Source organism: Rhinatrema bivittatum, chromosome 6 (genome assembly GCF_901001135.1).
Source record: "Rhinatrema bivittatum chromosome 6, aRhiBiv1.1, whole genome shotgun sequence".
Classification (NCBI taxonomy): domain Eukaryota; kingdom Metazoa; phylum Chordata; class Amphibia; order Gymnophiona; family Rhinatrematidae; genus Rhinatrema; species Rhinatrema bivittatum.
The window spans coordinates 296,110,972-296,131,234 of NC_042620.1; the positions used below are offsets into that span (position 1 = coordinate 296,110,972).

At 46.6% G+C, this 20,263-nt stretch overlaps 1 protein-coding gene across 1 annotated transcript in view; it reads right to left on the minus strand.

Moving 5' to 3' along the window:
* Window positions 1–3,723: 3,723 nt before the first annotated feature.
* Window positions 3,724–20,263, minus strand: part of SRPX2 (sushi repeat containing protein X-linked 2) — a 79,292-nt gene continuing 62,752 nt past the window's right edge. The window contains exons 8-11 of the mRNA XM_029607402.1: window positions 18,792–18,971; window positions 14,406–14,539; window positions 7,687–7,808; window positions 3,724–7,057 (exon numbers count right to left, since the gene is read on the minus strand). Coding sequence (XP_029463262.1) covers window positions 6,877–7,057; window positions 7,687–7,808; window positions 14,406–14,539; window positions 18,792–18,971 — 617 coding nt within the window. The 3' untranslated portion in view covers window positions 3,724–6,876. The remainder of the gene's footprint in view (window positions 7,058–7,686; window positions 7,809–14,405; window positions 14,540–18,791; window positions 18,972–20,263) is intronic.

Here is a 20,263-nt window from a genome sequence, read left to right on the forward strand (position 1 = left end):
AGAGAGAGAGGATTCACACCTGGCCCTGGTCCCACCAGCCTCTGTCCTGCCCATCTCACCCCTCCCCAGTTCCACTTCCTTTTTTCTAAAAATTAAGCCCTGCCTATTATTATTATCACTACCATGGCTTCCCAACATCGGTGGGTGAGGGTGTGGCCCAATGACTCTGACTCTCTGGTGGGTGGGACTAAACCACAGGAGTACATGCCAGGCTTGCTGAGGCTCAGGGTAGGCAGCCTAACAACGAGATGGGGGTGGCTATAAGTAAATCTCCATCTGTACGCCACAGGCAGATCTCGGCTTCATTCCTGGTGGGATCTCTGTGAAGGGGCCCAGAAGTGATGTCACGGGGTGGGAGCTACAGGCCCCAAGACTGATACCTTTTACCTCTTTTTTGATTTACCTTCTAGGGGTTGTAAATGTAGCAAGAAATACCCCTCGTGAAGGGACCACCCTAGTATCCCAACCAAATCTGTGCCTGTGCAAATCAGCACTCAGTATCATATTTCTCTGATGTGGAGTTTGCTTCTCTCAGACTATGCTTGACATCTCAGCTAGGTCTATCACAGTACAGGCTTTAGGGTTGATCCATCTCTGCGTTAAGTTACAGGTTCTCCAGTTCAGTAAGGACTAGTCCCAATCCATGCTCCATGGAAATTAACATGCTGAGCTATACAGCACTCAAAAGGAGCAGGGGTGCAAGAACCCCACCAGCAGTAAGTCCCAGAGCTGTCCTCTTGATCCCCCAGCCAGATGAGTTTTCAGGATCTTCGCCATGAATACGCATGAGCTAGACTTGCATTTGCTGGATTGCCAATGTATGTAACTTCCTCATGTAAATATCCTGACAACACAATTGACTTGCAGGAGCAGTAGGACAGGTTTGGAGGTAAAGGAAGGAATTAAACAGAGGTTCTATAGTATTTTTTCAGACTGTGGCTGGATCTACCAGGATCCTCTTGGACTCCTTGACATGTCCTGAAGCAGGCAGGGAGGGGCAGTTCCAACCCTAAAAAAAACAAAACTTTGCTGGGAAACCTGGATGGCTCATTTGTGTCCTTTTCTACCTTTATTAACTATGTTACTGAAAATAATACCCCCCTCTCCATAAGCCTACATCTCTTTCTAGGGAAAGTAGGGTAAAAATGAAGGGTGTGGAAGTCAACCACCCCTACTGCTGCTGTATTGGGTCAGGTCCATGTGATTTCCAGGGATGATGGTGGTTGCAGATCTTAAAAGGTCTACTCTAATGGGGGAGGGTTATCAGCGGGCTCCATGTGACTGGTGCCATGATCAGCTGGCCCTGCTTTTGTCCCCTGGCACCTATGGTGTTTAGTCCTGCTTTTTACCGCAGAGAAGGGACGGGCCACTGCATCGATGCTAGAATGTAAAAAGCAGGATTGGCTGTGTCTGTGCTGATAATCTTTTTGAAGAAGATTGATTATACAGTGCATTAATATTACCTCAAGCATGGGATGGCGGAGAGCCATGCAGCCTGAAAGTAGAAAATGTTTGTCGTTATTCAGCAGACGGTAATGGGAAAAAAAAAAAGAGAGAGAGAGCGCAGGCCTAACCATTGGCAACAGCATCATACACCACAGGCAGGGGCGGGTGAGGGGCCTGTGCTAAATAGCCTGACATCAGAAGTTAGCTCTTTGCTTTTAGGATGGAAAAAAATAAATCCTAGCCAGCTCTTAGTAGATAAGGAATTCAAGGCTAACCCTCATTACATAATGCACTTCTTTTCTTTTAACCGTGTATGGGGGCATGGTAGGGGGTGGTGTCAGCTCCTCCAAATGTTCTGGGTGCTGGTGTTGAAGCTGCTGCCTCCCTCCTGCCACTATGACCTCCCTATCCTTTTTCAGCCCCGTTGCCCCCCACTAAGCAGGCAAACTACACTTCTGGTCTCTCCTTAATTATTCTTCCCCTCCGGAAAAAAAACCCCCCCAAAAACACTAGAAAGCCAGAGCCCTGTGCTCTGTCGTGTAGACTTTTTTTCTTTTTAATTACAAAATAGTTGGGTAATTCAATCTTGGCTCCTGAATCGAGGCATGTTTTGTTGGGTTTTTTTTGTTTTTTTAAATTATAACTTTCTTTAGTGCCCCTGTTACTTAGGTCCTCTGTCCACTTGTGCAAAACAGGATAGGCTGTCCCTCCTCTCGCTCTTCCATCAAAGAGCGTAAGTTAGGACTGAGCAATTACAATATGGAATCCAGAGGGCAGGGGTTTAAAAAAAAAAAAAAAAGATGAATTTTTGCCATACATTCCTAACCTATATTCCCATCCAAGTTCAGGTTTCAGAATCCGCTCTCCAAGGGGAGCAAACAGTGAGTCCTGCCAAACCCTCAGCACATTAGAGCAGCAGTAATGGCAAAAACAAGGGTTAGGTAATGCAATTCAGCTCTCAGCTAAAAAAAAAAAAAAAAAAAAAGGTGGGGGGAGGGGATTTGCAATGGTGGCCACGAGCTTGTCTGGTGGAGAAGTGGGTTCTGGCCCCAACCTTCACAGCCTGGGAGGAGGAGGTCTTGATCATTACAAAAAGGTGACACATGCTGGCTGGACTTAGGACCGACAATGCTAGGGGCTGGAGAGAGCCCTAAGGGTCTTGACCTAGTATCAAGGCTTGCAACGCAGCTCTGGCACTTCTGTTCAGGCTGAAGAGGCAGATCAACAGGAATATTCTGCTTTACCCTCTCTACCCCCAGGCAGTCTGCAGGGATGAACCTGGAGTACACAGAAAATGGCCACTCTACTCCCTATGCCAGCCCCTTCACTTTTGCCTCCCCTTCTCTCCTCCTGCATTTCAGGGCACAGAAGGGAAAGAGGTGATAAGAAAGCAGACCATGCAGCACAAAGAACAGATACAAAATGAGTATGAATTAGCACAAGCTGCTGTGCTTTAGGGCCAATTGTCTAAGGCTTCAGCCCTGGCCTTGACGAATGGCGCTACTGCTCACAACTTTTAATCTTGTGCTAATTCAACCACTTCCTGTGTCCGTAACAGAGGGATCAATTTTTGGCAGAACACAAAATGGCATTCTGCCACCTTTTTCCCCGGACCCGAGAAAGGGGAGCTGGTAGTGTGTATATCAATTCTGGCTCCCCCCAGGAACTGGAAAAGAGTCAGCAGTTGCATGGATCATTTTATGGTCTTCCAGCCCTTAGCAGGAGCAAAGAGTGTTGGAGCTGCTCCCTCCGAGACAAGGCAGCCACCTGCCTGAGAGAGTGAGCGAGCGAGAGAGAGAGAGAGAGTGTGTGTTTTCACACTTGGTCCTGGGTCCACCCCTTTGCACAGGCCACACTTGCCTCTGGCCCCCTCCACAGTTCTACTTTTCTGTCTGCAAATTAAGCCCCTGCCTATTATTATCACTACCGTGTTCTACCACATGATGGGGGGAGGATTATCAATAAGAGAAAACCACCAGGCTAGTTGTGAATAAAGTCATAGTGCAATAGCTCAACACAGGCCAGTTCCAACTTGAGACTTTTTTGAGGGGGGGGGTTAGAGTTTTATTCGCTCCCGAGAAGAGAATTAGTGTTCAACGTTTGTGAAAGCTCCTCCTGCTCAGTGTTTCCCCACCGTTGTAGGTAAACCAGCTCCCCCTGCAGGCTGACCAGTCAAGAAAGAATATAAATCAGCAATCAAATAGATAAAGTACGGTATGTCTGCAGTCCGGCCCGCTGAGGAGGAGGTGCTGGGAAAGCAAAATTCAAAAGTAAATGTCTCGCTGCACCTCATTTTATTACAAAGAGAGAATACAAATCAAAGCAAAAAAGCCTCAGGACTAAGGGCACAAGAAACAAACCAGCCCCTAGATAGAAGGCTGGAGCCTAGTGACGTCACTTGGTTTCGTTCTGGCCCTGGCCCGATAGTAGCCAACGACGCAGCATCCCGCTGGCTGGTAACGGGGCACATGCCAGGTTCTAGCGCCTGGCGGCCGAGTTCTACAGAACAGATCTCCTGTCCTGGCTTGGAATCTGCTACTTGTTCACTCGCTGCCACAGGTCCTCTGCTCCTTCAAAGGCTCCCCTGTCCCAGAAAGAGAATAACAAACAGCTTCTCGGCCTTGCCTGGCACAACTTCCTCTCCTTAAACTTCTCGGACATGGGTTGTGTTTGGTTTGGGTTTTATTTTTCCAAGTGAGGCTGGCTGAAAGGAAGCTGTCACGGAGGAGGAGATTACGTCACTCTCGCAAAAGGAACAAAAGCATTAGGAACTCTTTAAACCTCAAAGAGTGATGACTTCGACATTGACCCATTGCACGCGCACTGAAGAATGACTTTCCCCCATTTCTGTAATTGGGATTAAGAGAGCGAATGTGTATGTGACAGAGTTAGAGAGACTAGCGAGTACACTGTGTATGTGACAGACTAGCGAGTACACTCTGTATGTGACAGAGTTAGAGAGACTAGTGAGTACACTCTGTGTATGTGACAGAGTTAGAGAGACTAGCGAGTACACTCTGTGTATGTGACAGAGTTAGAGAGACTAGCGAGTACACTCTGTATGTGACAGAGTTAGAGAGACTAGTGAGTACACTCTGTGTATGTGACAGAGTTAGAGAGACTAGCGAGTACACTGTGTATGTGACAGACTAGCGAGTACACTCTGTGCATGTGACAGAGTTAGAGAGACTAGCGAGTACACTGTGTATGTGACAGACTAGTGAGTACACTCTGTGCATGTGACAGAGTTAGAGAGACTAGCGAGTACACTCTGTGTATGTGACAGAGTTAGAGACACTAGCGAGTACACTCTGTGTATGTGACAGAGTTAGAGACACTAGCGAGTACACTCTGTGTATGTGACAGAGTTAGAGAGACTAGTGAGTACACTCTGTGTATGTGACAGAGTTAGAGAGACTAGCGAGTACACTGTGTATGTGACAGACTAGCGAGTACACTCTGTGCATGTGACAGAGTTAGAGAGACTAGCGAGTACACTCTGTGTATGTGACAGAGTTAGAGACACTAGCGAGTACACTCTGTGTATGTGACAGAGTTAGAGAGACTAGCGAGTACACTCTGTATGTGACAGAGTTAGAGAGACTAGTGAGTACACTCTGTGTATGTGACAGAGTTAGAGAGACTAATGAGTACACTCTGTGTATGTGACAGAGTTAGAGAGACTAGCGAGTACACTCTGTGTATGTGACAGAGTTAGAGAGACTAGCGAGTACACTCTGTATGTGACAGTTAGAGAGACTAGTGAGTACACTCTGTGTATGTGACAGAGTTAGAGAGACTAGTGAGTACACTCTGTGTATGTGACAGAGTTAGAGAGACTAGCGAGTACACTCTGTATGTGACAGAGTTAGAGAGACTAGTGAGTACACTCTGTGTATGTGACAGAGTTAGAGACACTAGCGAGTACACTCTGTGTATGTGACAGAGTTAGAGAGACTAGCGAGTACACTCTGTGTATGTGACAGAGTTAGAGAGACTAGTGAGTACACTCTGTGTATGTGACAGAGTTAGAGACACTAGCGAGTACACTCTGTGTATGTGACAGAGTTAGAGAGACTAGCGAGTACACTCTGTGTATGTGACAGAGTTAGAGAGACTAGTGAGTACACTCTGTATGTGACAGTTAGAGAGACTAGTGAGTACACTCTGTGTATGTGACAGAGTTAGAGAGACTAGTGAGTACACTCTGTGTATGTGACAGTTAGAGAGACTAGCGAGTACACTCTGTGTATGTGACAGAGTTAGAGAGACTAGCGAGTACACTCTGTGTATGTGACAGAGTTAGAGAGACTAGTGAGTACACTCTGTGTATGTGACAGAGTTAGAGACACTAGCGAGTACACTCTGTGTATGTGACAGAGTTAGAGAGACTAGCGAGTACACTCTGTGTATGTGACAGAGTTAGAGAGACTAGCGAGTACACTCTGTGTATGTGACAGAGTTAGAGACACTAGCGAGTACACTCTGTGTATGTGACAGAGTTAGAGACACTAGCGAGTACACTCTGTATGTGACAGTTAGAGAGACTAGTGAGTACACTCTGTGTATGTGACAGAGTTAGAGAGACTAGTGAGTACACTCTGTATGTGACAGAGTTAGAGAGACTAGTGAGTACACTCTGTGTATGTGACAGTTAGAGAGACTAGCGAGTACACTCTGTGTATGTGACAGAGTTAGAGAGACTAGCGAGTACACTCTGTGTATGTGACAGAGTTAGAGACACTAGCGAGTACACTCTGTGTATGTGACAGAGTTAGAGAGACTAGCGAGTACACTCTGTGTATGTGACAGAGTTAGAGACACTAGCGAGTACACTCTGTGTATGTGACAGAGTTAGAGAGACTAGTGAGTACACTCTGTGTATGTGACAGTTAGAGAGACTAGCGAGTACACTCTGTGTATGTGACAGTTAGAGACACTAGCGAGTACACTCTGTGTATGTGACAGTTAGAGACACTAGCGAGTACACTCTGTGTATGTGACAGAGTTAGAGAGACTAGCGAGTACACTCTGTGTATGTGACAGAGTTAGAGACACTAGCGAGTACACACTTTGTAGGGCAGGTTCGCAGGGCCTCCAGTTCCTTGCTTTCTCATCCATATTTATATCTTCTGGCCCCTGCCGTTATTACTGCCTGCTATTGTTTGATGTTCCAGCTTCATCTGTTATGGCTGCTGTTCCCTCACTGTAATATACAGCTTTGTATAAACCTATCCAATTAGAGCAAATAAATTATGCAATTATTGACAGGATTTGAGGGGAGAGTAGGGGTTACAGTGGCAAACTATAACCTAAAGGTTGAAAATGTGATAGAGGTTGGTATTTTGCGTAGCTGATGAGTTTTTTGATTGATGGCCGGAGTCGTGGGCTTCCTGGCCTCTGCTCTTCACGCTGCATATAGCCACAGGCTCACTCACAAGGGTCTGTGCTTCTGGCCCGCACTGCTGCCTCTTGACGACTCAGCAGGTAATTATCTATGAAGGTAAAGATATCATCTGAGCTCACTGGGTCTCTATAACGCTCCCGGTCCATCCCATACTTGTCAATCAGCACCACATTAAAATAAGAACGGGAGAGATGGAGGATCTGCCTGTGAGGGAGAAACAAGAGAGGGAAGAGTCAGAGATTCACTTGTATTTTTAAGAACACCTTCTGTAATACTGCAGGATTGATTAGTAAACTCTGCCACTAATGTGTGAGAGAGACTTAAATATACTTATCTTTTCCAACAAGTGAGCAAAAGATTGCAAAAAAATAAAAAAAATGAAGGAACTGACATTTAATGAGTTTGCACTTTAACATTTTCTACAGTTCTGAAGTCTCTCATTAATATAATCCTCTCTCATTGGTTCCACAATTCAAACTCAAAACTGAAGCTTTAAAATAAGGAATCGGGATTATGTTTCTCAGCCCTGAAGGATCCATGCACTGCTACCTTAATTAACAGAATAAGAATTCAGTCTCCTAGCTTCTGTGCCCTGTGGCATCTATAATTTTATTTAATTTAATGAACACGTTAATAGACCGCTTTCCAGAATAAAACCTGCTCAAAAAGGTGTACAATCAAAGCATAAACATACAATACCCTAAGAACCTAAAAACAAATAAAATGCAATCATTATGTAACTTAACACAGAACTACCAATAAATAACCCAAGCGTGCTCAAAATGACAGCAAGCCAAAAAAACAAGTTAAAATACGCTACAATTAAATTGTACCTGAGTTCCTCGATGATCTTAGTTGACAGCTGGAGTTCTCGAACTCGTCCCACCTCGTGTGGAGGCTGTCCCACCAGCTCAACCACCGTCACATGACGCAGGTCCAGGCCACAGCTTGCCTGCTGTAGAGAAGAGATGCAGGATGTCAACATCTCAGGAACGGGCAAGTAAGCCTCAACCAGGTAACCATGCCACTGACTTCATCCCTCTGCAGACACTGTGACACAACCACTCGCTGCACAATTTGTTTTAGATGCTAAGTGCTTTCCTTAATTCCTTTGCTCTCTGGGTCTTGGGTCCTTTGGTGACTGGCTCTTTAAAAGAAAGTTGTACCCTCAAAGTATTGCACAATATTTGAAAGCCTACAATTGTCAAATTTTTTTATCTTTTTTTTTAGTTTCTTGTGAAACTGATAAGAATACTTCAAAAGGACAGGGGATGTAGTAAAGTCCAGTTTGCAAAACAATTTTGTGTACATGTCCTGTTGCAACTGTCATGCCTGCTGAATGTGCTCACCCTGTATCTTGCCTATCTAAATACCAGCTCTGTAACTGAAGCGTATTTTCAGTTAAAAGATGCAGATCAAAATGAGGGTAACTATTTGCTTCTTTAGTCACTTCACAGGCATCTCCTGGATAAAGCTGGGTTTTCTTTGGAGGGGGGTTGACATGTAGGGCAATTGCCCAGTACCCCAGCACCACAAGCACCTCCCCCCCACCCCAGTGAAGCTGAGTGATGTCACTGAAGCAGCGAGCCTGGCATTAGCTGGGCCCACTCCTTAGTTGCTGCCCTGGCCTCCACCACTCCTGTTCCCAGGCACAAGATCTAGAGTAGAGGGAAGAAGGATAATGTTTTAAGGGAGGAATATGAAATGGGAGAAAGCCACCGATTGTCCATATCTGACAGAAGATGAAGGTGAAACAAAGCGTGTAAAGGAAGTAAGATCAAATCCGCTCCAAACACTTTTATCTCATGGGATAAGGACTCTCATGAGGGATTATTGTAACGTGTATGTCATGGGGACAGCAGTTACACCCGCTGTCGTATGTACATAAAAGTCACTTGCGCTTGTTACATAAACAAAACAACGTTTATGGAGTTCACTTTCTATTGCATGTTTAAATGGGGTGTGCACATTGAGCATTTATTAGTTAATTCTTTGCATTTCTTTATGATGAAAAAGGAAGAAAATAATAAACCATGAAAGATGACTGACATACAAAATGTTCTTATTAAATTATAAAAATGTAAATACATTTTATTGCATTTACCTTGGAAAAAGCTGGGTTTCCTGAGGGCGAGTTATCTTTGCTCCTTAAACCCTGTCACTATAAACCCTCGCTGGACTACACTCTTCCACAACATATGGAGTGAATGAGAAGTAGAAAACAAGCTAAATCCGTTTAACTAGCATTCTGGTGTTTGCCCTTTAATCCCTGCAGCCACCAGGAAGATCCTGGAGGAATGGCAACCGAAAAGGTCAGGGCTGCTTGCACGATCCCAGTGGGAAGGGGTGAGGAGTGGAAGCAAAGGTGGGGGAAGAGGAAGAAAACCAGAGAGGTTGGGGCAGGGTGTGATGGCAGCAGCTGCTCCTTGGGAGAGGGAAGTTATCGGAGATCTGTGGAAGGGAGGGGGATTTTGCCTAAATGCAGACTTGCTGCTTAAGTCATTATCTATGTAATACTTTCAAGGAAAAATCTTCAGAGTTTTTTTTAAGAAGTAGCAGCTCTGGCATCTAGCCAAGGAATATGAGAACACACTGGCTGCGCGTGAGATTTAACAGCAAAAGTTAGGCAGAAAACCAGTTTGTAAGAAGTGGCTCCAGAGCTGCTGGTGTGGCAGCCTGCGATGTTTGCTCATGGATATGGGGCCACCACCAGCGTCAGGGCTCAGGCCTAAGGACTGAAGCGCTCAGCTTCCTGCTGTAACACTCTTTAAACACAGCAGAAGGGCATAGTTTTCACATTCAGAAACCCTTCAGAGTCTGCAGACTGGAGGCATTTCATTTTGCTATTTCATATTTTTGTAAACTAGGACCCTGACTTTAACCTCAGAAGCCTTTTCCTTCATTAGCCATTCTTCCCCCCTCCTGGCACAGCAGGGACATCCTGCTTCCTTCCCCCGTGACAGGAGAGGCACAGGTACAAGCCATGCTCAATGCGTGTCCAGCGCTGATTCAGAGCATGGATGTCAGGCGTCATGTGATTGCACATCACCTCCAGCCAGATGTTAAAGCTGCGCTCTGCCCCCTGCTGGAGATCTCGGGCAGAATACGTGGAAGTGTACGGAGAGGTGGCATTTAGAGTCTATGAAAATGTGCTTACTGTTAAAGAGCAGTCACACCTGGTGATCTGTTCAGCAAGTTCTTTGAGTTACCTTATTCTGTGCTCCCTGTTCTGAAGTAACCTCGTAAGTCAAACAGGAAGCAGCTTTTGTCTCTAGGTCTATTATGAGCATAAGAAGCAACAATCCTCAAATGAATTTCAGAGCACTCCAGAGCTAGGCGCATGTTCTCTGAGGAATATGCTGGAAATTCGTCACAACTGTTGTGGGAAACCTGCTGATTAGGCAGCTAATAGGTTTATCAGGCGGGCCCTCACGGCTGAGAGCACTGACAAATACAGCGGAATGCAGCATGCAATGCTGGAGGTGTGCGAGATACGTGAGAGTTTGGCATTATCGGTGTGTTAGTGATATGCTAGAGGCCAAGAGGTGCGCTCGCCTGCAGGATGGAACGCTACAATTTCCAGGCATTCTTCAAAGAGTTAGGAGATGTGCTCAGCTGCGTGAGTTTGTTTGTTTTTTTATTTATATTCCACCTTTTGGGACTGCTAGGCCACTTCAAAGCAGATTACATGCAGGTACCATAGGGTATTTCCCTCTCCCCAGATGGCTTACAATCAGGGAGGCTAACTTTCAAACAATTGCATGCAGTGGCATATATGTGTATATGTGTTTGCGTGCATATTTGCTATAGTATTTTATAATACACACATATGATATGTGTGCGTTTTATAAAATACACATAATTCTACCACACAACCTAAACTGTACAGAGGCCTAGGCACAGATCCATGCAAACTATGTATATCAATGGATTGAACGTATGTACTTTACCCATTTTCAATAAACCAGCACTTACTCGCACAAGTCCTGATTGACACATGTTAAGTTGGCCAATTTTAAAACCTGCACATGTCAAAGCAATTAACCAGTTTACCGACTCCACCAGTTCACCCAGTCCTCCCACCATGTCAGAACTACACAATAAGCAAAGCGGTAACCGATCCAGTGAGCTGTGTAAAAGTGACGACACAATAAACACGTTTACATCAGATAATCAGCAGTTTCTTTGGCTTTGATTCTCTGAGGTCCTTCACCAATGTAATTCTTCACCAAACAGTACTCTCTCTTTAAATGGCAGTTAACATAACCTGGCTTTGGAAGAGGAGTCTGCCACCTAGTTCCTTAGCCACAGCAAAAAAAACGTGAAGAAGCTGGAAAATGCACGCCTGTGTCTTGTAACTAAGGGGCGTTCCAGGGCACATAGCTGTTAGCTGCACTCCGGAATGTGCAAAAGCGAACAGCCGCATATTTTTTTCAACTTTGTAAAACACGGAATACACGAGTAGAGTCTAATTGAGGCAATAGGCTGTGAAGTGACTTCCCTTAGGTCGCAAGGAGCGTCAGGGGAATTTCAGCCCTGGCTTCCTTGGATTGTAGTCTGCTGCTCTAACGGCTAGCTATCACCTTTACGGGATGGAGCTCTGTAGTATCCAGGTTCATTCTGAGGAGTCAGACGCTCTTTCCTGCAGAATGGAGCTCTGAAGTTTCCAGATATGCGCTGGAGAGAGTCAGGAGATGCAATGACCTGCGATCATCCTCGTAAACCCCCAAAAAACTCAACCTGGACTACGGTGAAAGTAAACTGAACCTGGACCATGGTGAAAGACAGGCAAAGTGTGAAGAATTGCCTAAGCATGCTAAGAAAGCTTGCACATTTAATGCTGGCTTAACCCTGGCCTTAGCCAGTGATGCTGGCTGACAGCTCGGAAGACCCACAGACGATAAATGCAGAGATCCAGGTGAAACCCCAAGACCGAGGTAATGTCCAGTGATCCAACAGTAGTAAACATAGGGTCCAAAGGGGGAAACTGGCAGGTAAAAAAATAAATTGAAATGTTGTGGAATTCAGTGAAACTGAAGGAAAGAGAAGTGTGCATTGGAGATTTTTGACATCTTGGGAGTAGGCTGAAAAGGACAGACTTGGAAACTGGTGTTATAAATTAAAAAGGTATATTTATTTTCAATTATGTATTGGCCATTAAGGGGGTCATTTATCAAACTGCTATATGGCATTTTTGCATGCGTTAAGGCGTTTTTGCATGCAAAAAACGCCTTTAACGCATGCGAAAATGCCATAACGCATAATGCGATGCAAATTAGAAAAAGGGGAGGAGTTTGGGGCAGGTTTTGTGGCCAAGTGGGCTGGCTTCATGATTTGCGAAGCCCTATCACACGGCTTTAACACGTAGTTTTCATTTGCGTAAAGCCAATATCAGGTAGGTATTTATACCTCTATATGAGGCCTACCTAGTCACTCGAGGTGAGATTTAGGTATTAGTGTAGGGGTTTAGGGGCCACTTTGACATTCAAAGTGAGATGTACAAACAGGACAGTGCTCTCTTGTGAAGATTTGATGACCTTCGGAGTGAGGAAACTCACCCAAAGATGAGATTTGTGCAGTGTTCTCTCAACCTAGCTTGATGTTACCTCGCCGCCCTGACTCCTCCCCTCCCCTTTTTGCGTGCGATACGGATAGAAAATAACCCCCAAAATGTGCCAAAGTCAGTAAGCATGTGCAAGGAAATGGGGAACTGTGAGGAAGAAAGAGCTGGATAAAGTATAAAAGGAGGATATGCGGGCACTCTCCAGCTTTGGCCCAGAGACCCCAGAATTCTAAAGGAATGGCCAGGTCTCCGGACCAACATCGGAAAACTCCGGCTGCTGCTGCAGAAGCAGGCCCTGGAAGCAAAGGTGGCTTGAAGGAAAGAGACATGTGGACCCCCAAAAAACAGGAGAAAGGAAGAGACTGGATCGAGGAAGAATGTGTGCCCCACACGATGGAAGGAAGGAGGAGGGGGTCTGTCAGGACTGCACAGATGGAAGGAGGAGTGTGAGCCCATGTGACGGAAGAAAGAAGGAAAAGATCCATTGAGCCCATGTGGCCAGGAGGAGGAGGAGCGTGAGCTCCATGCAGTGGAAGGAAGGAGGAGGAGGAGGCGGCTGCTGTTGCTTGGGGGTTTGAGATGAAAAGAGAGAATGAGTGAGCATGTGTGTCTGGGTGAGGAAGAAGTGAGAGTGTGGGTGTGATATATTTGTGAATGTGCATGTGTCGGTGTGGAAAAGGGAAAGATGTGAGCGAGTGCATATGTGAGGGAGCATGGAGAGTATGAGTGAACATGTGAGTGTATTTGGGGGGAGGGTGTGTGAGAAAGTCTGTATACAGATTGTTGCTGCCACTCTCCGTCTGCTCCACTCGCCAAGCTAATCCATGACAATCGCAGAATAACTGGAAATCAAAAATTCCCAGAAATAAAAAGGAGGACCCAAGTCGACACTGAAGCCTTCAGAAGGAGACCCACAGACCAAGTGTGTTCAGACTTCGGGGAGCTCTGGCCTGCAGCAGTATGGTGAATGGTGAGAATTTGAAAAAGTAGGAGGAGTAAAACTGTATTGCTTGAATTAACTAGTGCGGCCACAGGACATTTCCTTTTCCTGCCTTACTATTTTGCTAGAACAGGTATGACTTGTATTAATCTAGCATTGATTCTTTTGAATAAAGGAGCTGGCATTTGCTCCCACTGCTATAACCATGCTATTATGAGAACAAGTATTACATCTATACACCAGCTATCTTACTGCTCATTCTCAAGGAGTATAATGCTATAAATCTTGTTAGCAAAACTATTTCTGTTTTACTCTAGCTGACCCTGGTTCTTGATTGGATTGGAGGGACCAAAGATTCCACTGTGATACACCAGTACCTACTTCCACAATCCCTAGAGACTGAAGGACCTGCCCGCTAATGATTACAGGGTCTGCCTGTATAGAGATCTGCAAAAGTAGTGGGGCAATGGGATGCATAATCCATACATTAAGACACAAAGAGATTAGGTGTTTGGCAGGGTCTAGGAAAATAAGGCTATTAATCATATAGTAAGTCACATTTTATAGACTTGGGACTGGGAGCCTGCAGAAGACAAAGATAGGTACTGGCATGTTTTCGGGGAAAATAAGGAAAATGCTAATGCTCAGGATGGCGTTCTGCATTTTCCAGGCATACTCTGGGGTGGCAGGAGACTAGCTTGCCTGCAAAACAGAGCTCTGCATTTTCCAGGCATGCATAGGCCCAGATTTAAACATAGGCAGCACAGGTCACTGCCTAGAGCACCAAATTTTGAAGGCACCACATACCAAGGCCATTTCAAAAGGTCACTGCCATGTCACTCCATCCAACCCCCCCTCCCACTCAGGATCTAGGGTCCTGCCTATGGTCAACAAAGTCTTAAATCTGGCCCTGCTGTAGTCAGGAGTTGAGATTACCTACAGGACAGAGCTCTGCAGTTTTCCGGGCATGCTCCAGGGAGCTCGCCAGAAGGACGTTTACTCTGCAACACCTAGGCCCATTCTGAAATAGCATCAGGAAGTGTACTCACCTGCAGGATGGAGTTTTGTAGTTTGTAGAAGCGGTCCGAGGAGTCAGGCGAGGAGACAAAAAGAAGTCGACGTTTCTCAAAGAACTGCTCCATAAACGCCTCACCTGAATTCACGCCAACGTTAATCTGCATGGCTGGGGAATGAAAAGAAATGGGGAAAAGGAGAGACCACTGGGGCCGAAAGCAACTAAGGAAATGATCCCAATAGGAGACTATTTCTTCCAGAACTCACCTGGTTTTCTGAAAGAAATCTGCCCAGTGTTCTTTGCGTGCTATGCACAGATGCACCAGTAGAGGCAGCCTCACCTTACCTCAGACACACACACATGCACACACACCATCCAGGGACAGAGATCCAAGCATTTTCTCATCCCTGCTGGAGGCATTTTGATACCCATAGTGCTGATTTCACATGGAAGCACTGGGACTACAACTATCACAGTGCAATGCAATTTGAGTTCAGTAAAGTCGGAAATGGGCAGAAGTCGAGAGCCTGGGGGGCGAGGGACGGACACCTCCACTCTGCTTGGATCTGCATGCAGCAGTGCATGCTGGGATCCATGCTGCTCCACTGTCCTGTTACCTTCAGGGAGGAGATGTCAGCAACAGAGAAATGTAGTTTCCTGTTTGCATTCCTGCTCTCACAAAATTATAGACAATCTAATCTTATCCTACTTCAGCTCTAGCCATAAAGAAACTAGGCGTTCTGGCACCATGAGTGCCAATGCCCTCCAACAGCAGGCCTCCTCGTTACCCCCCTTGCACAATGCTGGAAACTACCATAATCTCTCATTTTTTGCTCCCACCATAAAAAAAAAAGAACAGAAAAAGAAAGAGAGTTTTCTCTTTTGACTCGCTTTGTGCCTACATCTCTGACAGGACCCTGAGCTGCCAGCTTTCAGTTTTTACCTTTATCGGAGGGGGGTGGGGGCTTAGGGTGGGAGGTTATATTCCCCTCAGGAAGAGAGAGAGAGAGAGCATAGAAAAATAATAGTTGCTAATTCACGAACTATTTGGTTTCTCTTTCCTGTGCCAGCCGCAGTTATTGGAGATGGAAGTGCTTAATGCCCCGAGGCACTTCGGCTTTAATGCCCACGTGATCTTTTGTTTGCTCTGCTCTCTCAGAGGCTTGTCAGGAGGTCGGGTGCATGTAAGAGGGTCTCCCTCTTGCTGCCTTTTTTTATTACAACAGCCTCCTAAAAGGAGGACACTGCTGGCTGCTGCTGAAAAACCTTGCAAGCCTGGAAGGAGGGAAGAGAGATAGAAGCCACGGGGGGGGGGGGGGGGGATAGGTCAGAGGCCAAGCACAAAGAAGAGGCAGAGGGAGAGTAAAAAATAGGATACAAAGGGAGAAGGGCAGAGGGAATATGAGGAGAGAGGGGAACAGAAGATGGAGTAGGTTAGAGCAGGGGGGGAGACAACTGGTTGGGGATGGTGAGAGGGAGAAATAAGATGGGGAGAGAGGTGAAAAATAGATGAGATGCAAATGGAAGAGAGGCAGATAATGGGGATGGATGGATGGAAGTGGCAGAGGAGAGATGGGAAGGATGAGCTGGAGAAGAGTTATAGAAAAGAACAGGGAAAGGAGACGGGAGAAGACAAAAGCAGAGGAAACTGATGGGGAAAAGGCAAAAACTACAAATGATTTATATTCTTCTAGGCACTGTTTACGTTCTAGCTGTAATATCTGACCCCTGATATTGGTCGTCTTCTGCTCTTGTTGGCTTTATGTCCTGTCATTTTGGGGAGGGGGGCCTCATGCACACCGTAACCTTTGCTTCCCAGGCCTTGGGCTGTCTGAATGTACTTTGTAGGGTTTCTTCTCGGGCGGCAAGGCTGCAAGAGGTGGCAAAATCTCCCGCTCCTTACTCGTGCCCCCATTTTGTGGGGCACCCTCTAGCTTCTCAATGACCCCCTCTCCTCTAGGCACTGCCATCCTGGGCAACCGCGGTTCAGGCTGGGGCAGGCTCCCAATCTCTCTCGTGCTGCGGCCTTGCCTCCCCCTCTCCTGCCCCATGCTTCCAAGGTAAGGGAGGGCCATGTCACTGCGGAGACTGTGAGCACAGGGCAGCTCACAGTCCCTGCATACAGCTGTATGTACGGCTTCAGATGTACAGCTGCCCCTTGTACATCTGAAGAAGCCTCGCAGGTCTGTTGACAGTGGTGGAGGCGGGCATATAGGACAACATCAGCAGGGAGCTGGCGCTGGCCAGAAGGTCGGCGACCGGGCACCGACCCTTTGAAACCGCACAGGATAGCTAGAAACCTTGCACCAGGCCCTGTGTACAGGGCGAATATGAAGTTTCAGGACTTGCCTGGAGGGCTGCTAAGCCTAGCATATCATCCCCTTTTGAATAAAATGTAGGCATGAAGCATCCCTCCAGTCAACAGCTCCTGACCAGACACACACAAAGGACTTATGAAGGGTGGGCAACTCCTGCACTCCCACCCCCAGGGGTTTGGGGAAGGAGATGGAGACCATTCTGTCAACAGAGCTAACGAAGCAGGCCCGGCCCAAGCAGACAAGAAAGGGCCACTTCACTCTTCAACACACGCTCAGGCTCACAGAAACTCTCTCGAAATCTGGGACACGAAGTCAGATCCCCCTCAGTCCCATGCAGCTCTATTACATGGGCATACTGGGGTCAATTTTCAAAGCCATTTACAGACACAAAATGAAGGTTTATGCATGCACTAAAACAGCCCAGGTTTTTGCCCGAGTAAAAGTACCTGCAGCCTTTTTACATGCACTGGGGGGGCAGTTATGCCCCCTCTGACTTGGCACTTGAATGGATAGCTTTAGATTTTAAAAACAAGTTGCGTCCTGCTTGAAACAGGTGTAACTTTGTGCAAGGTAATTTGGGGGCTTGCTCTAATTACCCAAGGATTTTCAGAGCAAATCTCTGCTTGTGATTTTGCTCTGACATCTGCTTGTATAATGTACACACAGATTTTATCGCTGTGCGGGATTGTTTGATCGTTACCCTCCTCTGCTATAATCACCTAATTATAACTCAGCGGAATAATTATATCTCCCACAAACACTCCAGATGTCCAGCAGGCACGCTGCACTATCCGCAGCATGGAAATGGATGCGATCCCCCCCGCAGCAGATCAGAGTGTGCCGATTATTCGCACCGGGGCAGGTGCAATATTTGTGCACAGAAGACGGACGCTCCGTGTGGAGCACCCGTTTTCCTAACAAGCGCCGAGCCTCCTGTCCCGCGCACGCGATGCAATATCTAAATTAGGGGTCATGCAAAAAAGGAGGCGCTGGGGAAAATTTGTGCGTCCCGAGTGCGAGCGGGTTGGGAAAACGGACGCTCAATCTACGAGCGTCCATTTTCTCCTGCTACGGACCTAGACACGCACAAGATTTACGGCCCGGACCACGTATCTTGTGCGTGTCCATTGGACATCCAGATTTTTTTTTTTTCAAAAACTTTTTTTTTTTTTTAAACTAAACCTGCTTCATTTGGTTCCTCCTACTTAGTATGGCTATGAAACGGTTAGAAGGAATCTCAGAAAGCAGGATCTTTCTTTTTTTTTTCAATGCGCCCTTGAGCGTGGCATACCTTTAAGCCAGCCCAAGGCTGGCGTAAAATTTTTTCCGCGTTGCAGTAGGCGCATTGGCCAAGCCAGAAATGTTTTTGCATCCTGGGAATTAGCTAATAGCGCCCATCCACGTGGAACTTCCATGCGATGAGCGCTGTTAGCCGTGCGGCGATTTGGATGCGTGCTTTGGATGCGCTAATCCCCCATATTGCTTCGGGGGTTGTGGATGCGCATGCAAAACGCGCGTCCAATCGCGTGTTAAACCGTGCGCCAGCCGCTGCGCGTGGTTTTCCATCGGCCCCCACTGTCTGCTGGAAGCGGGGGTGATTACCTGCAGTGTAGAAAATGGGTGCGGCTATCCACAGTCTAAAAAAAAAAATTGAGGGAAAGGGTGATCGGGTGGTTAGGGCCCAAATCCTATTTCTACTGCTTGCCACTCACTTTGAACTTGGGACAGGTCACTTTGTCTCCCCTTGATTTATATCTCCATTAGACTGTAAGCACTTTGGAGCAGGGACTCACTGTCCTTGTCTGAAATTTACCGTAGAGCATCCTGGTGCTTAAATAAAACGGCTGAGGTTCTCGGCCGTGTACATAATCGGACGTGTTGAGCAGCAGCAGTGTGTCCAAAAAGGTGCGATGATCTGTAGCATAGAAATCAGCATCGTTATCTGCACCATACAAGGGCCAGTGATTATGTGGTGTGCGGTACATGAGTCTGCACGTTACCTGCAGCTTATGCACGGGTTTGGATATCCCCGATGTATCCTGCACAGGTGGGATGCTAACCCCCCGACACACACACACTGGGAGTGAAAATCCAGCACTTACGCACGCAGAGGGGCTGCGACCCTGCCCAGACTTGACTGGAGAGACACACCCGGGAGGGGACTCCCTGGCGATCGTAGCCTCCATCGCAAAAGTAATCACAGGTGGCACCGTAGTTATTGCCTGCTGAGCTGCAAGTGATGTAGCCATGAAGAGGCGGCTTCAGGACAGGGCATCTTCTCACTGCAACAGGAGAGCAAAGCACAAGGTGGATGTATCACGGGCTTGGGGTGGCCGTGAAGTGGAATGGGTTACAGCACAGATTCAAATGTGGACCCCCTTTATACTGTGGGCACCCAAGCTAAATGATAAGCACTATGGTGCAATAAACTTATTTCCATGTTGTGTAATCTTGTACAGAACTGTGTACACAATTGGAGCTGTCAAAGAAATTCTTATAGTTAAGGTGAACTTCTCTTGGATTACAAGTGGTGGGAAGGGAGGAAGCTGGAACTTGGGGGGGGGGGGGGGGGCTGGGGGTACAGCTATAGACTTTATAAGGATTTAGAAGAGAGAATTTCATCTTTTAAGGATTGATAACCTGTATTTTTTTACCTAAAGGAAACAGGAGATTTGGACACCTTTACCTCTCTCTACCTGGGTTGAGAGAACATTGCACAAATCTCATCTTTGGGTGACTTTCCTCACTCCGAAGGTCATCAATTCTTCACTAGAGAGCACTGTTCTGTTCGTACGTCTCACTTTGAATGTCAAAGTGGCCCCTAACCCCTACACTAATACCTAACCCTCATCTCGAGTTACTAGGTGGGCTTCATATAGAGGTATAAATACCTAACTACTACAAGGGCCTTATAGCTAGTCTCTGTCAGCCCTACACTAATACCTAAACCTCACCTCAAGTAGCTAGGTGGGCCTCCTATAGAGGTATAAATATCTACCTCTATAGATAGTCTCTCTCTCTCTCATTGAAAATACTATTTGCAAAGTGCAATAAAGCCATATCACATAGCTTAACGCAAATGAAAAAGGTGTCATTATTGCATTGTGTTATGGCATTTTTGAGGAGAGTGAGATTTAGAAGGCACCCACGGCTGCTGACGCAGGAGGGAGATGGTTATAATTGCGCTGCTCTGTGCCAAACTGCATGTCTTTACTTCAGCAAGTAGTAAATGTGTATGCTAACAGGAGTAACACAGGAAAGGCATGCTTCAGCTTTTTCCCCAATATGGCTTTCCCTGTTCGTCAGCCTTACTGTCCGGACACCACAGGGGCTCTTCCGCTTGATGGATCTCACTGAAATGTGACATCGGTACCGACCCCTCAGCAAAACATTCTGCTACCAAATGTCAGCGAGATCCGTCAAGGGGAACAACCCCTGCAACACATACATGGACGGACAGATGCCCTCTCCACAACAGGAGCACAAAATGCTCCTATAAACCAGAACTGGCTGAGCCTGTGCTTGGTGGGCTGAAGTCATCGGCTACCCTTGTGAAGCCTGGACTTCTGCCGAG